Source organism: Cavia porcellus, unplaced genomic scaffold (genome assembly GCF_034190915.1).
Source record: "Cavia porcellus strain 051 isolate PalLab524CR breed Dunkin Hartley unplaced genomic scaffold, mCavPor4.1 scaffold_10, whole genome shotgun sequence".
Taxonomy (NCBI): Eukaryota; Metazoa; Chordata; class Mammalia; order Rodentia; family Caviidae; genus Cavia; species Cavia porcellus.
Window position 1 is genome coordinate 11,827,922 of NW_026947493.1, and position 20,893 is coordinate 11,848,814.

General features: G+C 39.7%; 1 protein-coding gene across 1 annotated transcript in view; it reads right to left on the reverse strand.

The window, feature by feature from the left end:
* Positions 1 to 915: 915 nt before the first annotated feature.
* Efhb (EF-hand domain family member B) overlaps positions 916 to 20,893 on the reverse strand; it is a 41,846-nt gene continuing 21,868 nt past the window's right edge. Inside the window, exons 7-13 of the mRNA XM_063256995.1 lie at positions 19,583 to 19,666; positions 18,885 to 18,952; positions 16,615 to 16,769; positions 10,684 to 10,891; positions 6,206 to 6,418; positions 4,941 to 5,122; positions 916 to 1,124 (exon numbers count right to left, since the gene is read on the reverse strand). Coding sequence (XP_063113065.1) covers positions 951 to 1,124; positions 4,941 to 5,122; positions 6,206 to 6,418; positions 10,684 to 10,891; positions 16,615 to 16,769; positions 18,885 to 18,952; positions 19,583 to 19,666 — 1,084 coding nt within the window. The 3' untranslated portion in view covers positions 916 to 950. The remainder of the gene's footprint in view (positions 1,125 to 4,940; positions 5,123 to 6,205; positions 6,419 to 10,683; positions 10,892 to 16,614; positions 16,770 to 18,884; positions 18,953 to 19,582; positions 19,667 to 20,893) is intronic.

Sequence of the window (20,893 nt, forward strand, 5' to 3'; positions counted from 1 at the left end):
TATGGAATCTAAAAAGGATGACATGAAGGCAGAAAGATGACTATTATTAGACAAGAGGACGAAAATAAGTAAGGTTTAGGATGGAGATGATCAAAATATATACATTGAAACTCAACACTCTGAAAAATTAATAGGCACTCATAATAACAAAGAATAAACAAAAACAAGCAGAAAATAGAACTACTCTAATAGACCAAGTACAGAAACTGAAAGTTCAGGAGGTGAGGATAAAGTGTCAAAGAAAACACAGAACTTCAGTTGCGGAGTCAACCCCTACTGGCACCTGTTTGATACCGGGAAACACATTCTGCTGGTGTTATTATAATAACAGCACTGCCACATCATAGCTACTAGCAATGATGGGTCAGCTGTATTCTCTTCAGATACATCAAGGACAGCATATTTCCTGGACATAGAAGGACACTAAAAATTTGGTCATTATGCAATTGTTGGAAGTCTATTTTTTCCTGTCTAAATCCTGTGATTGAATTTGTTTTCATCGTATCCTAATAAATGCCATTAAAGACAAAAAAAAAAAAAAAAAAAACCTTCTAACGTAAGCCTTTCATAAAGAAATCTAATAATAAAATAGTGAAGACAAAATTTTATGTGCCTGGAATCACAAACCAGATGAATTTCAGACAACCAACTAAAATGCACGGAACTGTTTACCCTACTGAACACTCCCTGTCTTCTGATCTCATTCTGAACTCCGCCTTTGATAAAGTTTAAAATATCTGCTCAATCATTTGTCAGATTCTTGCGTGGCTTATTGAAATCAATTTTTTAAATCTTTAAAACCAAATCTAATTTATTAGTAGCACGTAGGTGTATCAGTCCAAACACAGTGACTGCTTAATTTTAACATTTATAAAATTGGAATGGACAAACACTTTAGTTGTATACAGACTTAACAATTCTTTTATTTAAATTCATGAATTCCATAAATATCACTTGGAATTTTTACATTTGATCCGGTCTGCATGCTGTAGTTCATCTAGAACATTTCTGATATTCTCAACACAAACTTCTCCTCTGTGATGTTTTTTAGATGCAAGATTCCACACATTTTCAAATTCTTCTTCAGAAAGTTTGATGCCAATGTTACATAGTATCTCTGTAATCTAGAAAAAAAATTAGACTAAAATATGTATTTTACAATATATTTTAAAATATCTTTATAACTTCTAAGATTATGAATATTTATACCCAAAGTGTGTGTGGGGGGGGGGTATGTGTACACATGTGTAGGGAAGTATTTGTATGAGTCTATGTTATATAAAATGAGAAAGTATCAATGGACTTTTCACTCAGGAATCACTTTTTTGTTATGAATCTAGGTTATCCAGCTGTACTAACCAATATATACCATTATTTTCAATTCTAATAATTTCTGATTCTTTTACCAAGAAATAGCACAATTCAAGTAAAGAGTAAAAGATAGATTTACTGGATTTAACTTTGATCCAAGTTATTTATTGTCATTATGATTTCGCATATCTCAAGTAATCCCCTTGGATATTTATTTTTTCTGCTTTAAATTTTTAAAAAATAGAGAGAAAGAGAGACAGAGACAGAGAGAGGCAGAAAGAGAGAGAATAAACCCAGGTCCTTCACACAGAGCTACAAACCCAGCCTTTTTGTATTTTTTATTTGGAAATAAGGCCTTGGTAAATTGCCTAATTTGGTCCCAAATTTGAAATCCTACTGCCTCTGCTACCTACAGTGCTAGGATTACACGTGTCTGTCATTACACCCAGCCTAAAGTGGGTATATCTATAAAAGATACCTAACCGTCTGCTGTGAACTTTAACTATAGTCATGATTATGCAAGTGCTAGAGATAATGCACATGTAATCAAGTGAGCACACTGTTGTATTCAGGGGTTGCCAGGAGAACAATTACATACAGGACTCAGGATTTCTATTATTTTATGATGGTCATGCAGAGTTAAATACAAAAAGTGCAAGAAATCTGTCCACAACACTAAAGACCTAGAAAATCCAGCTGAGGGCCAGGATCCCACAGCAAGGTCCCACATGAGTCTAGCTGAAGACCTAGAGCCTATGACGGTGCCTCCCACGAGTCCAACTGGAGGCCTAGATCCCGTAACAATGACTTATACACGTCTATTTTATAGATTTTATAGTGATGCATAGTGACCCCAGATACCTCATGGAGAAATACACAGGGGAATGGAGCAGTGGACTGCAGTGGCTGTGAGTTATTTGGATTCACACATCTCCCAGAAGAGGGCAATTTGCCCGTAGTCATCTAGAAGAACTGAGCCTGGAACTCAGAACAGCTGCAGGCTGACTGCATCTAGAGGCTTCCAGAGTCAGGGCGATGATGCTGAGTTCAAGGAAGCAGGAAGCACGTGGAGCACAGCAGTCTGAACAAACCATGCTCCAGTCTCACAGTCAGACACCAGCCTACACTTCAGTGGACCTGGAGCTGCAGGCTTACTAGGATTATCTACTACCCCACCATAAGCCACCACTGGCTGAATCAACTCAGATCTGGACTCTGCCCATTTTTTCTACCAGTAATGGCAGACATGCCTTGAAGAGGACATTTCTTTCTTTCTTGTTTTTGTCTTTGTTTTATTTTATTCTACTTTGCCTTGTTTGTTCTTGTTTTTATCATGTGAACACTGTTTCTAGTTTTGTTGTTGTCATTCTTCTGTTGTGTTCTCGTTTTTTGTTTCTTCCTTCTCAATCTCCTGCCTGTCTTCTTCACCAGCTTCCCAAAGTTTATCCTATAGACTTGCTTCAAATATCTTATTCTTCTGTTTCTCTATTTTTTCCCCATAACCCTCATCAAATTTTCAACCTTGAGGGTAAAACTGTCATATTGAGGGCATGCAAAGGAAGGGAAGGGAAGAGAAGTGGGGAGGAGAGGGAAGGGGAGGGAAAGATTATATCCCAATTCTCTAAAACAAATACCACTATTTGCATTACAAATATGCACTAAGAATAAACAACTAACTTAAATAAACATGCAAGGTGCCCTAGACATGATGTACCTTTATGGATAAGTTATGGTATAATCAAATACAAACCAAATATTGAAATTCTAAAGACCAAGCAGAGCTGCCAGCAACTGCAGCCATACGACAAAAATGCCCTAGTACCCACCCCCACAGCTGCTGAGAAAGGGCACCTGTGCTGAAGCGAACCCACGGGGCCCTCAGCAACACTCAGCACCTGGCGGCCTCTCTGCTGCTCAGGAAGTGCTCACCTCTCAACGTGCTCGGGACCAGCAGTGCACTGACCAAACCAAGCCCTTTGTGAAGCCTACCCATTCTCAACTGAATGTCACCCTTGAGTTCTTTTTTAATCTAGACTTGCAAGAAAAAAGGGTGACTTCCTAGTTAGAATTTTTAGGCTTTATGAAACAAGCAGGAGATTTTTGTGGGGCTTTGGGGTAGCTGGTTGTTTGGTCTTTGGTTTGGACCTGTGATTGTTTGTTATTGCTTTGTTTTATTTTGCAACCCTTAAATTCTATTTTACAAGCTTTTTGGAGTGACTGAGGGAAGTGAAAACTTCTGAGAGTGTCTCTCCTCTGCCCCTGCAGGAGGATCCTGGGCTTTTCCTATAGGGCCAGCCATCAGGCATCCTCCTCGGAGTTTCCTTTCCTCTCTCCCCACCTGGGTCGGCCGCAATGAATGGTAGAAATAAATCTGTTATGAGTCAGCCATGGTGGCACATGTCTTTAATCTAGCATTCTAAAAGGTGAGGCAAAAGGATCACAGTTGGAGCCTAACCTGGTGACTTAGCAATTTAACAAGATCCCATTTCAAAATTTTTTTTTAAAAAAAGGCTGGGGATGTAGTTCCAAGGTAGAGCACTTGCTGAGTACCCTGAGGCCCTGGGTTTAGTCCTGTGCACTAAAAAGAAAGAAAAATGAAAAATAAAACAAAACAAAATGCATAGCCTGACATATAGCATGGCAATAGAACAGTATGTCTTATTTATTTGTCTTTAAAATACAATTTTTTAAATCGTTTCAACTAATCTGAGACATATGATATCACTGGACAGAAAGGATGGCAGAGGGCCCTGCTTTGATTTCAGAGGCCCGTAGGCCATCAAGATAACTTAGGCAAGGTAGGGGCTGGTCCTTTCCCTATTCCCCAATTACAAACAGTATTGAATGTTTTAGAAAATACTTTGGTTTTCAATGCAAGATCTACCATAAATACATAAAATGAATGAAATGCTTCATGTCACAAAATAATTTTTATTAGTACATGTGTTTAATACATAATAATGTTAACATTCGCTATGTGGAGTTGGTACTTGTACATAACACATTTAATTCCTTTTTCCATCCCCTTCCCTTCCCTCCTTCTGCTGCTTTCCAACTCTTGATCCTCTTACTTTATTTTGTTTTGTTTTGTTTTTTGTACCTATTTGCAGTACATAATGTTTCTATTCCATGTGTGGAGTTGGTACATGTACATAAACCAACCTAATTTCTTTTTTCATCTCTTATCCCTTTCCTCCCTCTCTCTCTTTCTATGTTGCTTGTTTCTTTTTTCTTTCTTTGTTTTTTGAGACAGGGTCTCAATATGCAGTTCTGGGAAGCCTGAAGAATGTCAGCTTTTTTTTTTTGTACCAAGGATCAAACTCAGGACTTTGCGCTTGCTAGGTAGGCACTTATGCCGCTGAGCTAAACCCCCAGCCCCATCCCTCTCCCTCTTGATCTCCTACTCTTGAGCAAAATAAAAGATAGGTAATAGGAAGTAGAGAAATAGATCTTTCTCAGAATAAATTCTTATTCAATTTGTTCCCAAAAGTGAATTATACCGGAATGTCACAACCAAATGATAACCATTACTCCTGTTTTGAGGGATCATTTGGGCTTTTATAATATAAATGCTTACATTTTGAAAAGTCTAATAAAAATTGATAAGCATTCATTTCCATGTTCCATACCTCTTCTTTGGATCTGTTCTTGAAGAAATCTCTTTCAAACACTCCTTTCTGCGCAAAGATGGTAGGATGTAATAAAGAGTAAGCATTGCCTTCTTCACCATAATTAGTTCTATCGCTGACGCGACGAATCCGAGGAGCAGGAATATCAGCTCGAACAGTTGGAACACCATGGATGGGGTAACCTTGGTCATAAGAGGAGGAGAAACACATTCTAAGAGTAAGCCATATGACACAACAGCCATTAGCCACATGGGGCTACTGACCGCTCAAAATGTGGCTCATTTCAACTGCAATCTGCTGTAAAACTAAAATTCTGTCTGCACTCAAAAGAAAAACTGCCAAGTCAGGCCATGGTAGTGCACACTTGTAATTTCAGCACTCAGGAGACTGAGGCAGGAGGATCGCCTCAAGTTTGAAGCCAGCCTAGACCACCTAATGACATCAAGTTCAGCCTGAACTTCATAGCAAGATCCTGTCTCAAAGAAAAGAATGCAAAATATTTAATGATGAATTGCTGAAATGATGTGCTGGATATATACACTATCAAAATTAATTTCACCCATTTCCATTTTAATGTACTAGAAATTTCTATAGTGCATAGATTATTCAAATTACATTTCTCCTGGACAGCACTATTTTAAAGGGAGTAGCATGATTTCATTACACTATAATGTGTAACATGTGTGTAAAATCCAGTTGATAGAATATATCTTTCATCATCTCCTTAGTTCAAGGAAGTGAACTTAAGCAGCCAAAGTCTCTAAACAAACAATATTCATGCTGTTTTGAGATATGGGTGTGTGACAGTTAATCTTGACTGTCAATTTGATTGGCCTGAGAGACAAATACAAGTGTTAGGGGTTGAAATGCACCTTCCCAAAATTCATGCATCAAAGTTCCAATCTTAGGGCCAGGTGTGAGGTCATACACCTCAGATCCCAGCACCTAGAAGATTGAGGCAGGAGGATCACAAATTTAAGCCAGCTTGGTCTACATAGTGAGTTCAAGACCAGCCTGAACAGTAAATTAAAGAGCAAGACCCTGTCTCACTTCATCGCCCAAAAAATTATTTTCCTTGGGTCACCTTAGCAGTTCAGCTAACATTTATGTGAGACTTTCTAAATGCCTGGGATGTAAAATTAAGAGTTAGACCCAAGGCTTTGAGGAATGAACAATCTAACCCTGAGTGCAGCTAAGAATCAGCAAGGACAAAAGGTGCTTCCCTGGCTGATCCTTTTAAAATCTGACAGAGGTGAGATACTCACAGATAGCAGGAACAGCTCCCACGACCGAACTGATCTCAGAAGAGCTTGTCTTATAGAAATGAGACACTTTATCGTTTGGTCTCTGAAGCGTCCGAACAACCTTCTCTGAGCTCCCTGGCTCTTTTAAGACAATATCTTCAGGCTTTATCAGAAGAGTTGGTTCAGACTCTTTCACGTTAGCCTCAGCAGGGTTTGCACAATCTGGTTTTCTACCTTTCAAAATGGGAAAGAAAAAAAGCACAGGAGGAAGACTTTATTATTCGGCACTTGCTGCTCTGCAACAGATGAGCTTCCTGTAGTCACTTCCAGTGGAACTGAGCAAAGATAAAGCCACCACAGACGCTAACGCAACACTGCAGGTTCAGGCCAACATCAGGCAGCAGATAATCTGAACAAGGCCTAGCATTTCCTTTTGCCATTTCACTTTCTTATCCTAGAATAAAGCGTTCAAATCTGAAAAACCAAAAGTAAATCTGGAAGCCATTCTTTTCCTCCCCATCCCTCCTTTTTTTAAATTACAGTTTATTCTCATAACCTGAACTGCAGAGTTGTTCCCAGGACTGTTGTCACAGGGAAAAATAGGAGTAAACATATTTGGAATTGAAAGTTCCACACGCTTGCCCTGGGGGGTACAGAATGGGTATTCTGACACCCAGAGGGGTAACAAGAGCTCACCGTGAGCTCAGGAATTCATTACATAACCCCTACCAACCGGCATAAAAGAAAACCCAGGGTTAGGGTGTGGCTCAGTGAAAAACGGCGGGCCTAGCATGCACAGAGCCCTAGGTTCAGTTAACAGCACCCAGTGGAGATGGGTGAGGTAGAGCTGCTAAAACCACTGTTTCCTTCACAAATTTGTTTTGCAGAGTCAATTCTCAAATGTAAGAGTACTGTACGTTCCTAGGCATCCTTTCGGAGACCTGGCTACTCCACACATACCGCTAGAGGGCACTGTGGCGTTTCGATCTCCGAAGGAACATAAAGTTCTGGAAAGTCCAAGCAAGAGTTATAAAGGCAAGTAGTGTGTGCATAGTAAAGAAGGGTGGATGATGCGGCAAATCAGAAAATACAAGCCTGAACTGGGCTTACCGGTGCACGCCTGTAATCCTGGCATTTGGGAGCCTGAGGCAAGAGCTTCATGGGGAGTTGAAGGGCAGCCTGTGTGACCTAGTGAGTTCAAGGGCAGCTTGAGCCCTAACAGCAAGACCCTGCCTCAAAAAGCCGAAAGGAAAATAAAAAAGAAAAGATACACCTCCCTAAAATGTGTATAATTTTTGTCATGAAAGCATTCAGACCCAGAGTTCCAGATCCTCTACCACTCCCCCAGCACCTGCGCAATAAAAAGCAGAAATCTGGACAAAGTTTGAAAAACAGTTCCTCAGGAAACTGAAAACTACTGTCTTAGAGAACTTATCCCCTTTCCTCCCAAAGATCTGTGAGACAGTATTTGATAGACAAAATCATGGTGAAACATTCTTGGATCTCTTCTGGCCTACTAACCACTAACTTGCTTATTCTAACCTAGTATCTTAAAAGATAAAAGCCTCAAGAACTCCACTGAAAACATCTGAAGCACGGTCCAAAAACCAAAAACAATTTGAAGAACTCTCATTTGTCAATAGGCAGTTGCTCTAAAAAGGGAACCTGGCCTTTCCTCTTGATTTCTGAAAGAAATAAAATAGAATTGTTTCCTATAAAAACTTTAATCAAGGGGCTGGGGGTTTAGCTCAGCAGCATAAGCGCCTGCCTTGCAAGCAGGCAGTCGTGAGTACGATCCCTGGTACCGATAAAAACGAAAAAGACCAAAAAAAAAAAAAAAAAAAAACTTTAATCAGGTAGAGAAAATTCTGCTGCTGAGTGAATGGAATTGAAGGGCTGTTACAGACAATATTAAGAGCTTATCCCATCAATAAAAACCAAAATGTGATTTTGGGCCCTGCAGAAGGACATGACCCAGGAGAGCAAAGTGAAATGATAGTGTCCTTTGCTTTTTAGAGGAGAGAAATTCCAAGGGGAAATAAACATATAAACAACCTTTTTACAAAGTTAATCCTTTCTAATAATCAAGTTATGAAAATTAAAGCAAATGAGTTACCATTTTATACCAACTAAATTATAATAATGTTTGACGCAGCACTCAGTGGTAACAAGCTGGGAATAAAACTTTCTCACAGTCCAGGGCAACAAAATTGCAAATTGGTACAATCATTTAGACAAGCAAAATGAAAAGAGAAAGAGTTACTTCTGGGACAATAATAACATTCATGAGAAATAAGATAGAAATAGAAAGCTTCTCAACAGATGATAATCATAGCATTACCTGTGTTACACTTAAAATATCTGGAAACAGCCTAAATTTCAAAAATGAAGAAATGATTTAGTAAATCACAGTAGATACGCATGAGGGAACTGAAAATACAGTTTACAGAATTATAGAAATATCTCATTTCACTGAAATTTGAAAGTTAAGGTTTATTTCCTTATTTTTCTTTTTAAAACTAACTGTAAAAAAAACAAAACTGGTATGTTCATTGTTATTACAGATATGTCTAAAATATATACACATACACATTTTCATACACATATCTCTCTGTATTGTTAATAATATGGGAAGATAATATGTAAACATGAAAACATTTGAATCAAAAATAAAAATTATGTTTCTATTTTTATGCAATTTTTTCCCTTTGTTCTTTATTTTCTGAGACGGTCTTGTTTATATACTCTAGGGTGGACTTTAACTCACAACATAGCCCAGCCTGGCCTCAAACTCAGTCCTTCTGCCTCAGCCTCCCAAATGTTGGGATTATAGTCACATACCACCATACCAATGTGTACAAAATTTTTTTAATTTAAAAAAGATTTTTCAAGCCAAGAGTGGTGGTGCATGCCTGTAATCCCAGCACTCAGGAGGCTGAGACAGGAAGATCATTATGAATTCGAGGCCAACCTGGTCTACAAAGTGAGTTCAAGGTCAGTCTGAACTATATAATAAGGCCCTGCCTCAAAATATATATATATATATATTATCATGCAGGGGACTGAACCTGGGACCTTTGCGCAGAGCTACATCTCTAGCCTCTTTTTTATTTTGAGATGGGACACACTAAATTGCAAAACAGCTGAGGCTAGACTTGAATTTGTGATCCTCCTGCCTCAGCATGCCAGAGTGCTGGCACCACCACACCTTACTCCAGCTGTACAAAACTTTTTACATCAGTTTTTGTTATGTCAAAACCTATTCCTATTTCACCAGAAATTTTTCCTGATGAAAGGAAGATAATTATTCTAAGAGTAGCTTTCAAAGAGTTTTTTAAAGAACTATGTTTTGAGCTTCTACAAATATTTTACTTTCAATTTTTTTTCCTTTTTTCAAGTACTGGGGATGAATCTCAGGGTATTCTGCCACTGAGCTACATTCCCACCCCTTCTTATTTTTTCTTTATTTTGAGACTAGGTCTCATTAAATTCCCAAGTGGACCAAGAATTTCGAATCATTCTGTCTCAGCCTCCCAAGTTGCTGAGGTTACAGGTGGGTACCACCACACCCATCTTCTTTCATTCTTTTAATAATAATACATGGTCCCAGATTCAAAAGATACAAAACACACATCAAAAACTTATCTTATTGCTACCTGTCCTTGTCCCTGACCCAGCTAATTCCCCCTCCCTGTGAATAATAAACGTTACTGTTGCAGAATTGGTACTGAACCAAAAGGAAGATGCTCCACGCCAAGAAGCTAGAAGCAACTGTTTATTATGCTGGTGGGCTGGTGGGAATCAGCCCCCAATCACCAGCCCCAAACAGTTGTAGGTCTAGCTACAGCTTTGAAGCAGGAAGTACAGAAGCTTGAAAGCCTGGTAGGTTTTCATTGGGCCAAATTAGTCATCATCTGTTGCTGGGTAGAAAGTCATTGAAGTATGTTAGAAAAAGAGGATATATTTTTAGGTGGGAAGACGCACACATTGCAGCTGGATGTGATCAGGTTGACTTGGGTCACGCTATCTTTGAAAGCAGCTGGACAGTCAAGGCCGACTGGGCTTAGCAGTCTATCTACATGGTGGGCAGGATGAGCAGATCTTCTCTCAATAAGATATCAGGCTGCTAGTTTTAAATTTTCAAAATTTCTGTCACCTTATCAATGTCTTTCCTGTCTTTTCACAGATATTTTATGCATAAGCAAATAAATAGATAAATATGTATGTATGTGTACTTTTCTTTGTTATGTAATATTAAAATTGATAAAGAATTAAGCTCCTAAAAGAATGAAAATATGAATTTAGGAATTCAGCAAATTTCAAAACTTAGATACCTTTGCTGGGCGTGTGTGCACACCTATGATCCAAGCATTCAGAAAGCGAAGTCAGGAAAACAGACTGCAATTCAAGGCCAGCCTAGACTACAAAGCAAGTTCAAGACAGCCTGAAATACACAGCAAAACCTTGTCTCAAAATAAATAAAGAAATAAATTAAATACCTTTAATAATGACCTTCTGTTCATAATCTGTAAGAGGTATATTGTCTTTCCAGGTAAGAAAATTTGCAAATTCCAGGTAGTTAATCAGGCCATCGCCATCCACATCACAGTAGTCAAACAGCTGGGTGAGGAGGGTCTCATCTAAATGCACATTGGCCTGATCACAAGCTTCCTGCAGCTCTGCTTTGTCTATCATCCCGTCTCCCTTCTGTAAGACATGAAGCAAAAAGTGATGAAGAAATGAGCATGGTCTCAAAGAACAGGCAATATCCATTAGTTTAAGTAAAAAGAAAGATTCTGTCACACAAGCTCAAAAAATTTGTCTGTTTGCAGAGGACAGGAACCCCAAATTGATTCTCATTGACTCAGCCTGATAAAAGCACACAGTAATTTCAAATCCTAATTGGAGCAGTGTGTGGTTTAGGACCTCTGCTCTGCGTGTGTGTGTGTGTGTGTGTGTGTGTGTGTGTGTGTGTGGTCCTGAGGACTGAACCCAAGGCCTCACACATGCCAAGCACATCCTCCATCACTGAACTACACTCCCAGCCCCCATTCATCAGTTTAACCGTTTCCTTTAAATTATGCTGTTTGCATTGGAATGGCCCACGTACAGTCATGATACACACCTCCCATCTCATTTGACAAGTACTATCTACTTTTGACAATTCTTTTACAGTACTCCATGTTTACAAAGTTCTTAGCACTATTCATGCTTCAGCTGGGCTGAGGTAGATTCAAAGACAGTTGCCTGGCTATACTTGGTAACACTTCTAAGGATACAGAGAGATTCAGCCAGATGTGATGGCACACGCCTGTCATCCCAGCACTAGGGAAGCAGAAAGATTACCATGCGTTCAAAGCCATCCTGGGCTACAGAGTTCAAAATCGGCTTGAACTTAGGCCAAGACCCTGTGTGCAAAAAAAAAAAGAAAAGTGGGGCAGAGAAAGTTCCAAACAACCAAGTTAATCCCATTGTAACAATTACAACTACAATTCACTCTGGCTTGGTGCACTGACACATGCCTGCACTGCCAGCTACTTGGGTTCAGGAGGCAACCAAGAAACCTAGGGAAACTCTGGCTTAAAATAAAGTTTTCAAAAGGCTGAGAGTGTAACTCATTGTGAAGGCTCTGGTTTCAATCTCTAGTACTGAAAAAAAATAAGTAAATAAAAATAATAAAAATTCATTCTGGTAGGGAGAGGAGGGGAGTCTCTTTTCATAAAAGAATTAAAGACAGAAGCACCTATCCGAGCCCAAACAGAGGGAAATTCAGTTCAAAAGCAGTCCGTGGCCAGGCAGACACGGGAGCCTCCCTTTCACCTTTACTCCAGCCAGATCACACGCCTATCGGTTAGTGCCCCGCACATGAGGTTTTAGAGGGACAATTAGATACAGGCCATAACATCATATCAAAAAAATGTTTTTCATTTTATTATTTATTGCAGTGGGTTCTGGCAGATCTAAGAGAGCTCTGTCCCCAGCCCCCAGGCCCCAGCTCCCAAGAGACTCTGATGGAAGTGATCCCCTATACACTGAGCCAGCCCCAATGAACACTACGCCCATTTCTACAGTCAGACCTGCAGCCCTGGAAAAGTTCCCTAAGCCTCATGTTAAAACAGAGTATGAATTTAAAAGGTATTATCTTGACAACACAGTTATAAGTGCCTGGAGTTAATGTAAACACTTGTACAAAACTGTGCTGCAGGACAAAGTCAACACAAACCTCATGTGCCTAGCTAAAAAGGCAATGCAGGAGCAGCTAATGAATCAAGAGATTCACAAAACCAGGGGGCCGGGGATTTAGCTCAGTGGCATAAGCACCTGCCTGGCAAGCTCAAGGTCATGAGTTCCATCCCCCGTACAAAAAAAAAAAAAAAGAGAGATTCACAAAACCAAAATAGATGCTGTCAGTAATGATGACCTTGCTGCCTAATACAGGGTTTTGTGTACACGACAAACACTGGTGGTTTGTTTCATTGAGCTGTATGCAACCACAATAGCAGTGGGGTTTGAGTAGCATTCCCAGAGAATAATGAACGTCAACAATGGGGCTGATTTCAACCCTCAGCACCAAAAACCTGAATAAATAAAATCACTACTGTTTCAGCTTCAATGACTGAATGGGCACTGACGCTCCACCTGCCTGTGTTCTGAAAGCTCCTGAGCACCAGAGGAGATTATCCTGATCTACAACACATACATACAGAGAATTCCTCAGACTTTGGGGCTTCTACAACTCTAACGAACTCTTTGAACTAAAAATCTCCAAGCCTGATGATTCTGCTAACTAGAGCCTCTGGCAAAGAAAAACAAATTCTGTTACAATCTCGTGCCTCCTGCTGAAAGCTGACTCACTTATCTCATAGTGAGGCATCACACAGAGATGCTGCCCCATGTCCCACACAGACTTCCTCAAACTGCTTCAGAACTACAGACGGTGCCTCTATACCCCTACTGATGCTTTTCAAGTTATGAAATTGCAGTTCTAGTCAACTGGTAGGGCTAGTCACAAAAGTAGGGCCTGCTAAGGCTTGCATCTAGATGTGCCCTCAAAGCCACATGTGCTCATAGGTGGGAGCTATGGATTTGGTTTTGGTACTGAAGATTGAATTCATGACCTTGCATTTGCCAAGTAGGCATTTATGTGCTGAGCTAAACCCCCACCCAGCCCCTGAGCTGAGAGTTTTGAGCGACTGCCGATCTAGGGCATGTGATGCTGGGATTAAACTGTATGATGCTGGGATGAGGGGTGTGTGATTAATCATTATTCTACTGCCTGGTCTAACACAGTCCTGAATGTGGATAATGGGAAGGTCCATCCTGGGTATGGGTTATACCACCCAAAATGTGGGTAGTGTTTAAGTGAGCCCAAGACCAGTCTGAACCACATACTAAGACTCTGTCTCAAAACGACAATAAATAAATAAGGAAAGTTAACTAAGATAGGGCTCATGAAATTAATCTTTTGCTTTTGCTTTCTTTCTTGGTCTATTTTTTAGTCTGACAATGGTATACCTTATAGCACAAAAGCCACTTGACAATATGTCAGCCAAGGTGTTAAATGAAGCATTCTTACTCCCTAACGTTCATTGGCATCTGGTACTACTTAGCATTAGAAAGGCATTCTCAAAAAACTGTCTACCTTTCGCATCAACTTCTGGTCCATAGGCATTAGTAAAAGTAGTTTGGCCCCTCAACGCAGCTGTACTCAACTGCTTCCTGAATAATAGTCAAAATAAAGGAGGCAGGGATCATAAAGACCATTTTTGAAAATTCAGGATTCTGCCCTGCCAGGTCCTGATTACTATACATCTTTTTGCTCCACAGTGCCCCCCAGGCCAGCATGGTTGGTCTACTCCCTGGCAGTGACCAGACACAAGGATTCCAGGGCTGGGGGATGGAGCCCAGTGGTAAAGCATGCCCAGGAAGAGCAAGGCCCTGAGTTCAACTCCCAGCATCACAAAAAGTGTAAAGGGAGAAGGAGGGGGAGGGGAAGAGGAGGGGGAGAGGAGGGGAGGGGAGGGGAGGGGAGGGGAGGGGGCGGGGGGGGAGGGGAAGGGGGAGAGGGAGGGGAAGGGGGAGAGGGAGGAGGAAGGGGAAAAGGTGAAGTTATGGCTGCTGGAGTAAGACACCATCTTTGTGGTGCTGGAGGAAGAGCAGCAATTGGGCCTTGGGGAGAAACCATGGCAGACCTGGGACGTTCAGAGGAGAGGGGAACGTTATTTGGTGTTTCAGCTGGTTCCCAAAGACTGCATCCAGAAGGAAAAGCTGCGGTGCAGCTCTCTCAAGCTGCTAGAAGTAACCTAAGTTTGACTGACTGCCAGGCAGTTCCACCCACACTTTGTTCTTGGAGTGCTGGGGGCCGAATGTCAGGCTTCAAGCCTGCTGGACAAGTGCCCCTCTCTGTCCACAGTCTGAGTGCAACATCTACTGGAAACAGCAGAGAACTCCTTTATGGTCATCCCACAGGGTAAGTGAATTCTATTATTCCACTGGGTGAGTGAACGCCAACAATAAGTAGATACCATCTGCTCCAGCAGGAACAAACTGACTGCCCTTGAGCAGACCCTCCAGAAATAAATACTGGAAACAATTACTGAACTAAGCTGAGAACCCTAGGCCTACCAGAAAAACTTACTTTAAAAGACTATTCTAGGTTTTTTTTGTTGTGTTTTTTTTTTGTTTGTTTTGTTTTTTGTTTGTTTTTTTGTCTTTTTCTTTTTTTATCAGTACCGGGGATTCGGGATCCAACTCACGACTGCCTGCTTGCAAGGCAGGTGCTTATGCCACTGAGCTAAATCCCCAGCCCCAAAGACTATTCTAGTTTTACGTCAACACTGTTTACATATTGTCAACTCATGTATTCCTTAAGTGAGCACAAATTACTGGGTCCTACATATGCTCACCCAATTAATTAAAAGAGAAAAATAATCAACTAACTTGCATTGCTAAGAACATCCATCATGAATTACATGGTGCATCATAGCTAAAAGCCAAAAGTCTGGTTGCAATTTTATCACAGTGTTTGGCCCTCATTGGACTCCAGTTCCGTGCTGTGTATGTTTAACAATTGGCTCTTCGGGAGCTGGCATGAAAATAAAGCCTGATTTTCAGCAGTTGCTACTGCCCACGGTATAAGTGCTCTCATCAGGATTAATTTCTAAGCACCATTGGAACGCCAACTGCCTTACAAACTTCCTAAAATTTTAACAATGTGCTCTCTCAAGCCAGCTGTGGTACTTTACATCATAGCTACTCTAATATGTGGTTCACTACTCTAGATTTCATGTTTCCTAAGTGGAAGGTCTATACATTATTTGGAATAATGTTTGATGTATTATGGATTTTCAACAAAGGATAGAGTTAGTTTTGCAAGCCAAGAATCATTTAGGAAATCATAGTTTATTTGCTCTGGGGTTTTTTGTTTTGGGTTTGGTTTTTTCTGTTAAATTAAATCTGGGCATGCAACAATATCAGATTCAAATAATCAAAAATTATCCTATGACTTTTCTAAACTCATATCTTATTACCCTCTCAATAAAAAGCTCCTTAAGGACACTGAGCACTGCATTGTGCATATTAAAAGTTAACTACTTAAAAGGTATTTTAGCATTAAATAATTATCTGTAATTTCCTCTCTGCTTAATTTAATTTTATCATAAAGAATATGCCTGGTGGTATATTCAGCTAATCAACAGCTATTAAGATGATCATATTTTCTATAATTACATTTAAAATTAATAATTTTTTAAAAAAACAAAGCACTATGTATTGTGGCAGGTTCTCTTATTCATATCACTATCACATCAGTTTCCTCCAATATCCTGTGTGTGAGATAACTAAATCTTCATGAAGGGGGTTAGGGGTGTTGCTCACTAGAAGGGCACATGCAAAACTCCAGGGGCATGCTTCAATTTAATTACCACAATCGTGGCTCTCAGACATAGATCAGAAACATCTGGAATCCGTGCTAAAATCACAGAACTGTCCCTGAGCTCCAAATTCGGTAGATCTGTGGTAGGCATGCTGATTGATAATGGTAGAGGAACCACATTTGACAACCACTAATCTACACACCAGAGGTCAGCAAAATTTAGTAACAGCCAAATGATAAATTTTCTGTTGCTATTATATAATTCTGCATATGTAGAACAAAAACAGCCACAGCTAATACTTTAAAAAGACACAGAAATATTTCAATTAAACTTGAGTTAGGGGGCTGGGGATTTAGCTCAATGGCATAAGCACCTGCCTTGCAAGCGCATGGTCCTGAGTTCGATCCCCAGTACTGGGGGGGGGGGGCTTGAGTTAGAAACCCAAGTAGTAAGCTAGACTTGGCCTATGGTCCATAGTTTGCTGACCCCTGATCTATATCAACCTGCTGGGATTTTCAGCCATGCATACAGCACAAACTCTGCCCTACTACTGGCCTTGTCATAGTGCCTGAAGGCTGCCAGCAAAGTGTCAAAGTTTTGATAATTAAATTTCTTCAAGTGATGTCGGACTGCAGCAACCAGGGCTCGCTGTCTAGTCTTTCCTCGAAGATATTCACCTGGGTGCCTGTTATAGATGAGATCGTCAGCTCCTGTGAAAGACAGGGAAAGTCTTTCATCTGAATTTAAAATCCCAATATTTTTCCCAGAGAGGAGAGAGAGAGCAGTTTCTATGAATGGAAAAATTCTAACTCTCTGATGCTTTTAGGAACCTTTGTGTATAAAAAATACATAAAATAATTCATAAAAGTTAATGTTTCTATTCCGCATAACTTCTCTACTCAAGAAAAAAAATCTTAAAAAATGAAACTGGTGGGGACATCATCAACCTCATCCAGGCATCATGTCCTCTCCAACGCCAATAAAGCCCTTGGCTCACTACCTCTGTGCCACATTGGTCTACACTGCTAAGGATCTGAAAGCTGAGACTGAGATCAAGTGAGGGTCATTAGGGCCCCTGGGGTTGGCTGAACTTATGGGAACCCTTGTAAAAAAAAAAAAAACAGCAACTTATTCTCTATCCCCTCCACCCCTCAGTCTGCAAGCCAAATCCTTGCTTCCGCTAATCCTGCCAGTGTCCCTGGAAGGCTACCCCTTCCAACAACAGGAGTGAGTCCTAACCCACACCCCAAATACAGCTGACTTTGCTTCCTCAGCTGCAGGGGCTGACAGGTACAGCCAGAGGAATCTTTCTGCCTCTATTCATTTTCTCCTGCCCTACCTCGTCCCCCTTTTGCCAAAGACTCCAGCTTTCTTGGAGTAAGGTCATCGCAGCAGTTGGTTGTGGTAAACTGAGTGGATTCATTTAAACGGCAACACTGCTTGCAGTTCAAGGCAACTAATATTTACACCTACCCTGCATAAGGTACAATATTAGCCTTTCAAGGTGGCTTTTCGCCTGCCCCTGTGACAGGCTCTCACTCTGTCGTGTAGGTGCTCGAATTTGCAGTCCTGTGTCAGCCTCCTGAGTCCTCCTGAGTGCTAGGATCACAGGTACGCACCATTGCCCCTAGCCTACAACAGCATTTTCTGCCATGCCCTGTGGCAAGTCACCATACTTTGAAGCCAGCCAGCTATGGAGTAAAATTCCTACAAACTATGAGTGAAAATAAACATCTCCCCCATTAAAATTGTAGGTGTTAGGTACAGTGATACTTCAGTTCATGAACTTAATTTTTTTTAGTTTTGGAGAAGATAGCTGTTTTGTGTTTTGGGTGGGGAAGTAGCCACCTTTTGTCACTCAGTGTGGCGTTTGTGAACCAAAGCAAAATTTAGTCAAGTACATTTGTTTGAGAATCAAATTGTTTGTGAACAGAAGTATTTGTGAACCGAGATACTACTGTACTATGTTCCCGGTGGGAAGAAAAAATTTAAAATTTTGAACCATATTAATGATACTCATTACAAAGGCTTTAAACTGTACTTATTTCAAATGTAATATTTAAAAAAAACCTTTATGGAATTGAATATTTTTCTTGTTACCGTTAATGCAACATTTTAAGGCTTTAAAATTAGAAGACTCAACCAGGTGAGGTGACACACACCTGTAATCCCAGCACTCAAGAAGCTGAGACAGAAGGACTAATGCGAGTTCAAGGCCAGTCTGAACTGTATAACAAAAGCCTGTCTCAAAAAGACAAATAATAATAATAATAATAATAATAATAGAAGCCTCAGAAGGTAGAAGCAGAAGATTGCCACAATTTGGAGGCCAGCCTGAAGTACAGAGTTAGACTGTCTCAAAAAACAAACAAAATGGAAGGAGAATGTAGCTCAGTGGCACAAGCACCAGGTGGTAAATGCAAGGTCCTGAGTTTGATTCCCGATAACAAGAAAAAAATATATATGCCAGGTGCACACATATAATCCCAGCACTCAGGAAGCTGAAGCAGGTGGATCACCACAAATTCAAGGTCAGCCTGGGCTCCATAGTGAGTTCAGGATCTGCCTTGACTACATAGTGAGACCTGGTCTCAAAACAACTACAACAAAACAATAATGAAAAATTAGAAGCCTTTGGGCTGGGGGTTTAGCTCAGCAGCACAAGCGCCTGCCTGGCAAGTGTGAAGTTATGAGTTCAATCCCTAGTACCAAAAAATAAAAATAAAAAATTAGAAACCTTGAAAGGAGATGGTGAGTAATTTTATCAGGATTTTGACAATGTTTGTTCACTGATTGTTTTATAAGGAGAAAGTTTATATATTTACCATATTCCTCAGGAGACAGACAAGCTCCAAATGTGTGGCCTTGGGGAACAGTCATTGTTTCTGCAAGGCTACCAAAGAAAATAAATTCTTTAGTCAAAATTTCCACCACATGGCATTCCTGGAATTTTCAATGTTTGCCATATGTTCCTAGTTTACACTTTCTCCTATCACAATCTATAAAGATCAAACAAAAGTTCTCCAGAAGATCTATTTTCTCACCGTATACTTGCATTATTAACATTGGATAAATGCTTTCACTGACTTTTAATAAACTAGATTTTAAAAATTCAAAGCAAAATTATTAAATAGAGGATGAGACAGACAGGGAAGACAAAGAAAAATGTAAGCACAGAAAGTTAAGTTCCTGATACCTCAGAAATAAAGTTTAATAAAAGAAAGTTTTATGCAAATTCTCTCTCTTTTTTCAAATTCCTTTCTGTCTTGGAGAACTCATATCTCCTGGAAACTCAGATGGTCCAAAGATTAACATTACTCCATTAAAGTTTAAAAAATGATTTTTTTCTTTAATAAAATCTAGTAAAACACAGAACAATATTTAGCACAAGAGTACTTTTTTAACTTTATTTATTTATTTTTTTTTAAACAATCTGTAAACTCCGATTTTTTTTTTTTAAAACAATCAAGAGTACTTTTTTAACTTTAATGCAAAGACAATATGTATCTCGTCATTAACTTACGGATCTAAAACTCTTCCAAGTTTATGTTGAAATTTTTCTTTAAAATCATCAACTCTCTTGGACACAATTTTAGCTCCTCTTTTCCTAAAGAAAAATTAGACAATTGTCAGTTGTTTCTATTAGCTCAACAATTCTTGGCTGCCAATTATACATATGGTCAGAAATATCACTGCTTAACTACGCCTCGATCAAACAAATCTAATTTCAAAAAAAAATTCAATGCTAAAAAAAAAAACTGTATGTGTTCATTTTTCTAGCATTTATAACTATAATAAAAACAAATTTTGATTAAATAATAAAGCAAGCAAACTTTAAAAATATCTTCCATAAATTTTATTGCTATAAATTTAAATTTGCTAAAAGAAAATAAGCATCAAGAAGTAAGTAACCAAAAGATATAAATAGATAGTTTAGTAGACAAATATAGAGAGAAATAATACTCTGTAGCAGTAAAGTAAATAAAAGAATATTAGAGGAGCCCTTCTCACCTAGTAAAAAAAGAAAAACTGTCAAAACAACCTAGTAAAAAGAGCTAACTGTCAAAACAATCACTACGTGTTGTCAAAAATGGTAAAACACTATCAGATTGCTAGTGAAGACATGTGCAATCCTTTTAGAAATAATCGAGCTGGGGCTGCGGATTTAGCTCAGCAGCACAAGTGCCTTCCTGGCAAGCGTGAGGTTGTAAGTTTGACCCCTGATACCAAAAAAAAAAAAAAAGAAATAATCAAGTAATATGTATTAAAATGCATTAAAACACTCATGTCCTTTTGTCCACAACTTTTGAAACCAATAGTGGAAGCTAATCCACACAATTTAAAATGTGGGGCCAGGGATTTAGCTCAGTGGCACAAGCACCTGCCTGTCAAGTGTGAAGTCGTGAGTTCAATCCTCGGTACGAAAAATAAATAAATAAAACACTAAGCAATTTAAAATGTGGAAAGTTAGTACAGGGCCATGCGCCTGTGGTCCCTGTTGTTCAGAAAGCTGAACAGGAGAATCACTTGAGTCCAGGAGTTTGGGACCACCTGAGCAAAATAGTAACATTCTTCTCTTTAAAAAATGCAGAAAGTTGCATGCATAAAAATATTTTTAGGCACACTGACTATCATGGTAAAAAAAAAAAAGTCAAAACGTTCAGTCACGGGTGGTGATTATTTTATGAAAACATCTAATAAGAATACACTTTAGCACTGGTCTTTGCCCAGGGAAAGCTTTAGCCCATCATCCACAGTGGTTAGGTGCCTGCCCAGTTACCCAGAGCACTAAAGGTGGAACTGGAGGGCCTGAGGGCCTGACTGGACCACGCTC